The sequence below is a fragment of the Chelonoidis abingdonii genome, chromosome 6, assembly GCF_003597395.2.
Source record: "Chelonoidis abingdonii isolate Lonesome George chromosome 6, CheloAbing_2.0, whole genome shotgun sequence".
Classification (NCBI taxonomy): domain Eukaryota; kingdom Metazoa; phylum Chordata; order Testudines; family Testudinidae; genus Chelonoidis; species Chelonoidis abingdonii.
The window spans coordinates 25733816-25739881 of NC_133774.1; the positions used below are offsets into that span (position 1 = coordinate 25733816).

Genomic DNA, 6066 nt, shown 5'->3' on the forward strand with positions numbered 1-6066 from the left:
AATCCAAGTTAATTAAATAACTATAATTTTAAAATAAATACTAACCCACAATTAGGCTATATAAACCTCTGAAATCCCATAATTTAAACAAAAGTGCTATATTGCATTGCTCTCTTACTTAAAGGTTATGAAATCCACAACCTATCACAAATTAAGCAGATTTAACATGGGCATGTGACTTGCCCATGTGACCCAAAACGCCATCTTGTTACCTGTAATTTTCCTCAAACTAGAACAATAGGTTTCCTTCCACATGGCAGAAATTATAAATGGCCCTGGAAACATTTCCATGTTGCCTCTTACCTGCTCTAACCTCTGGACTATGAACTTTTACTAATGGCAGCATTCTAACCAAGCAACTGAGGACCTTCCAAATCATTTGGAAGCAACCAGAAACTTGACTTAAGCCAGCAGTTTATTCCATCATTGCGATAAGCCTGATCCAAGAACTTTGCAATGAATGTACGTATTTGATTCCTTTAACCAATTTTTAACTCTCACCTTTCTTTCTTTCTTTTTAAAAATAAGCCTTTAGATGCTAAAGGATTGGAAACAGTGTAATTATTAAGTGAGATTCTGAGTTATATATTGACCTGGTATGTGGCTGGTCCTTTGGGATCAAAATAACTCTTTGTGTGATGAAATTGGTTTTAAATAACCACTCATCATTTAGTCTAGTGTCTGGGTGTTAAAACCAGGACTGGACTACCTAAGGAGACTGCTTTTCTGAATTCTTGTTAGCCACTGTGCTGAAACAGAAGTTTACTTTCATTGCTGGTCTGGTATATCTCATGGGAGAATAACCACCAGCTTTGGGTGTGTCTGCCCTATTTGTCAGCAGCTTGTCCTGAATTTGGTACTCTCAGTTATGATCCAATGAGGCACGGTGACAACAGGATACAGAGCTATCTTGGCAACTGATCCACAACCATAGAACTGAATCATAGAAGATATCTGAACCATCATAAATCTTGTCACCATCAGGTGAAAATTTAAACACATTTCTGTAACCGTAAATTGGCACAGTAATGGAACATCTACTCAGCAGTGTTTAATTCAGGATATCTAAGTCATACATTTATCTTTCCTGTGACTGTTGCTTGAAAATACACCTTTTTAACTGATCGGATACTTATTAGCTCTTTGCTGGACACAGGCCATGGGGCATTAGACAGCAAATAAGAGTAGCTCCTTAAAAATCAAACATTTCCCCTCCCCTCTCTACCCCTATTGCACTCCCGCCAAAAACTAACTTGGCACACATTTTGGTGGAGAGGGTAAAACATTTTACAGAACTCCTCAAATTAGGTATTAAAAATCAGTGAGAGGGAAACAAATAATAGAAAAATGTTTCATTGCGACCTTTCCTTGGGTTAAGATTGTTCTTCTATTGTATTCTAATCAGCATCACAGAGACCCTGTTTAACCCTGATCTCCAAAGGATCTCAGAGAAGAATAAAAGCCACGATCTAAACTTCTGATGCCACTGAAGAATACTCATAATAAGCTAGTGAACAGAACAATTACGGCATATAGCAGAATGGTAATCTTCACAACGAGATCTAGTCTAAACCCAAGTACAGTACTCTGTGCATGACTTACCTCATATTTTCCAGGTGAAAAGTCACAAGGAGGCATTTTTGCTTGCATGGAGAAAGAGCTTTTCAATTCCAGCTGTCTAAGTGTATCTAATAAAATACAGTGGATTAGGAGGATTATCACAACATCTCAAAGCACACATCTGAAACAAACTTTCTTTGAACATTTGTTTTTTCAACAATATAAGTGAGGACCAAGGTAGTTATATTTCCTCTGAGAGATTTCATTCAAGGAGAAAATGCATTAAACGTTTTTTGTAAAGCTGAAACATAGATTTACTAAACTTATATTTTTCCCCTTAGTATTTATCTTCTAAAACACAGAACTCCTCCAGATAACCATTGGCGACTTTGATTTTCTTTGCCATTAACCATCAAAATAACTTTCTGCTACAGACTGCCATTAGAGTTTGATTTTTTTAATCAAAATTCTGAAAACATTAAGCCATTACATCTTTTATTTGATAAACTGGAAAAATATGTAGACTAATTTCAGAGAATTTTAGTTTTTAAAAATGTTCCCCTTGCAGTCCTAACATTATCAAGTGAGATGGGTTTTAGTTTTGTCTTTTAAGAAACTAAAGATTTCTAATGAGCTACGTTTTTACACATCAAGATGAAGAATCTAACTTTCACAGAAATTAACTTTCTGGAAGTAAATAAGAAAATTATACTTGTGGCTACTTTCCTTAAGACCAAAATAGAATCAGCTAGCAAAGGACTGACAATATGGATAAATAAGATTTTTGTGGTCAGTCAGTCAATCTTCCTTATTTTAAATGTCAGAGTCAGCCACTGGGTTAATCTAGTTATAAAGCAGAGGTCCCCAAACTGTGGTGAGTGCCCCCTCCCAAGCAGAACGTTTAGGGGGCTCAGTAGGGTCCAGGCCAGCCCCCAAAGGAGGTAGGGAGGGAGCACCACTCAGCCTCCCTCTGCCTCCAGCTCCACTCCAGCCCCAGCCGAGGCCCTGGCTCCCAACTGGAGCTCAGCCTCCAGCTCTGGCCGAGCCCCTGACCACACCTCCAGGGGGTAGGGGGTGGCAAATAGATTCCATTGCTGGTAAGGTGGGACGGTGCAACAGGAAAAAGTTTGAGGATCACTGTTATTAAGTGATCATATACAATAGTTTTTCATATGATGTCCTTGCATCCCAGGAACGTCTTTGGCACAGCTAAGCTGTCTTGAGTTTTTTGATTTGAAAAAAAATGTAATAAAACTACAAACTGTTTGTTCAAAACTAATTCCAAGTAGAATTTGCTTGCCAGGAACCAATGACCTTGTGGAAAAACTGTGTCATGTTATCACCAGTGTTTTGCATCAATAGAAAAGTTATATAAATCACTGGCAACGTTGTTCTTTGGCAGAAAATGACAGTTAATAACACTTGCACATTATTTCACAATAAACACTATCAGAACACCAAGTATACAGAAAAAAATCCTGCATTCTGAGATACACATACGTTGCACTTGAGTCAGAAGCCAACACTGGCAAATACCAGTACGTATTTTTAAAGGGGTACTTTTGTAGGACTGTTTTCCAATCTTAAAAAAAAAGTCACCACAGAAACCTTTTTTCTATGTTGACCTCTGATGACATTTACATTGTCACCAAGCAGTGAGGTTTTTTGGTCCCAGGCAATGTTTCACAGAATATCAGGGTTGGAAGGGACCTCAGGAGGTCATCTAGTCCAACCCCCTGCTCAAAGCAGGACCAATCCCCAGACAGATTTTTACCCCAGTTCCCTAAATGGCCCCCTCAAGGATTGAACTCACAACCCTGAGTTTAGCAGGCCAATGCTCAAACCCTTTTCTAAGGTGAGTGGGTATTGTTAGTTAGCGCCTAGCAGGGAAAGGGATTGAAAAAGTGAGTGTTTCATTTATGGTAAGGAGGCTGGAAACTGTAACACAGAACTTCTACCTGGAGTTAGTCTGCGAGCCTGACAAATACGCCCCCCGCCGAGGCTGGAGGTAGCAATTAAAAGTTCACGTGGAGGTAGAGACTAAAACACATTTCAGGCCAGCGGATTCCTTTGCCACCACTGACAGAGCCGAAGCCCTGCGGGCTCACACGCGGATGGCTCCCGAGCCCGCAGACCCGCTCCAGCGTGGTTGCGCCCGGGTAAACGTGGAGCCCACGCACCGGAGAGCGGCCGGCGGCTGCGGCCAGGGCTGTGAACCAGCTGCACGCCGGGGGCTCTTGCCACGCTCCGGAGCCGGCCCCGGACGGGGTTTCGGACGGGCAGAGCCAGCCCCAGCGCCCCGCTCGCTCGGGCAGGAGCAGCCCGGCCCAGGGGCGCCCGACACCGGCGGATCCGGGCCAGGGTTAGCTGCTCCCAGCGTCCACCCCCACTTACAGCTCCCGGGGAGTTGCTTCCTGCCCCCCGCCCAGAGTGGGCCGAGCCGCCCGAGCGTCCTGGCCATGCTCGGGGTAGTGGGGGCCCCGGCCCAAAGCCCCCAGCGAAGCCTGAACTTTGCTGTGGGATGGGCCGGGCCAAAGCCCCGCAATGCGAGGAGCTGAGGCGCCTGCTCAGTTTCCGACCCACTTTTACTCACTCCGCCCCTGCCCGCCTCTTGCTCTTTTATCCCCAATAGCCTCATTTCCTAGCGCCGCTGTCCCCACCACCGGCCCATTTCCTCCACCTACCTGTCCCTCTGCCCCCTCACTTCCTAGCCCTTCAACCCACCTACCTGTTCCTCTGCCCCCTCCCCCGCCCCCACTTCATAGCCCTTCAACCCACCTCCTCCCCCTCTGTGCCACCGATCTGCTCCCTGCCTCCGCTTTCCCTTCCCCACCCCACTGCCCACTCCTCTTGCCTTCCCTATTACAATCTCTCTGAACCCGCTCCCACACCCCTCCATCCAAACAGTCCAGGCCCTCTCCCCTCACTGCCCACTGTCAGAGGCTTTCCCTCAGCCCTCCCGCCTCCCTGGGTCCTGGCACGCCGACAGCAAGGGACCAGCAGTCTGAAGCGCAGACAATGCGATGTTTATTGGGGTTACTTTCCAAGCAAGCATATTTTGAACCCCTTCACACCAGTCAGGCTTATCTCTATAGGCCAATAGAGTCTGTTCCCCAGTGTCCCCCTTCCCTCTGACACGGCAGAGCGTTCACGTCCCCCTTCTCAGCTCTGATGCTGCAGAGCTTTCCCTCCATGTCCCCCTTCCCGGCTCCAGCGCTGCAGAGCGTTCACCCCACGTCCCCCTTCTCGGCTCCAAAGCGGCAGAGCTTTTACCCCTCGTCCCCCTTCCCGGCTCCGATGCCGCAGAACATTTACCCAGCGTCCCCCTTCCCAGCTCCGATGCTACAGAGCGTTCGCCCCGTGTCCCCCTTCCCGGCTCCGACGCCACAGAGCGTTCACCCCCCTTCCCAGCTATGACACCGCAGAGCGTTCACCCCGCTTCCCCCTTCGTGGCTCCGACGCGGCAGAGAGTTCACCCCGCTTCCTCCTTCCCAGCTCCGACGCGGCAGAGCATTCACCCCGTGTCCCCCTTCCCGACTCCGATGCCGCAGAGCATTTACCCCACGTCCCCCTTCCCAGCTCCAACGCTGCAGAGTGTTTACCTCGCATCCCGCTTCCCACCTTTGAGGCCGCAGAGTCTTGCCTGTGTCCCTGTTTCCTATTCCTTGTTCCCATTCCCCTCCCTTAGCAAACATGATTCCAATTTCCCCCGTTCCTGTTTGACCCCAGTTTAGATAGTATATTCTCAGCTATACCTTAACCAGTCATTTTACTGAAATTTAACTTATCAGTCCTAATATATTGTAACACAATTCTCTAACCAATTATATCCCACTACCCTAATTAACTTACACCTAGAAAAATTAATTATACAGCAGACAGAAACACTTAGAGAACCAGACAGATTAACAATAGAAAAGTGGGGGCCATTAAGGTAAAACATACAGAAATGAGGGTTTCACAATCACAATCAATAAGTGATTTCTTGCCAGACAGTATGTACATCTTAAGATCCGTGATGATCCTGTCCTGATACTGCCTAACAGCCCAATACCACCTTATTTTAGTGTGACTGGTTTGGGATGTGAGGATGTGACCGGTCACTTCCCATCTTATGGCTCCCCCTGCTGTTTAGCCAAAGGCCTTAGCCTAAGAACAAGATGTCAAACTATCCTAGTGGAAGGAGGCTCATACATTGGCAGACTGTGATTTTGATTCCGCCAGCTCTGGATGTCGTTCGCGGGGAGGGGACAGAAGCTGGAAAGAGGTGGGGGGCGGGCATGGGGGAAGGGGTGGAGTGGGAGTGGGCGTGGTAGAGAGGGGCAAGCTGGGGCTGAGTTGCTTGCTGCTGCCAGTGCCAGGCCCCCCACTAACCTTCCTGGCTGCCCTGGACCCTGTGTCCCCCTGAAGTGCAGGGCCCCCCAAACACGGGGCCTGGGTTGGTTGCCTGAAAATCGATGGGATGGCTCTGAAAATATAAGCACAAACATTGGTGGAGCTGGGCCT

General features: G+C 47.1%; 1 protein-coding gene across 4 annotated transcripts in view; it reads right to left on the bottom strand.

Moving 5' to 3' along the window:
- AGXT2 (alanine--glyoxylate aminotransferase 2) overlaps window positions 1–4119 on the bottom strand; it is a 30311-nt gene extending 26192 nt beyond the window's left edge. The window contains exons 1-2 of one of the 4 annotated variants that reach the window (XM_032794839.2): window positions 3955–4119; window positions 1603–1688 (exon numbers count right to left, since the gene is read on the bottom strand). In XM_032794839.2, the coding sequence (XP_032650730.1) occupies window positions 1603–1688; window positions 3955–4021 (153 nt within the window). In that variant the 5' untranslated portion in view covers window positions 4022–4119. Of the gene's footprint in view, window positions 1–1602; window positions 1689–3518; window positions 3716–3740; window positions 3784–3954 lie in introns of those variants that run through there. The other 3 variants (XM_075066903.1, XM_032794843.2, XM_032794842.2) reach the window with 3 other exon arrangements.
- Window positions 4120–6066: the final 1947 nt, after the last annotated feature.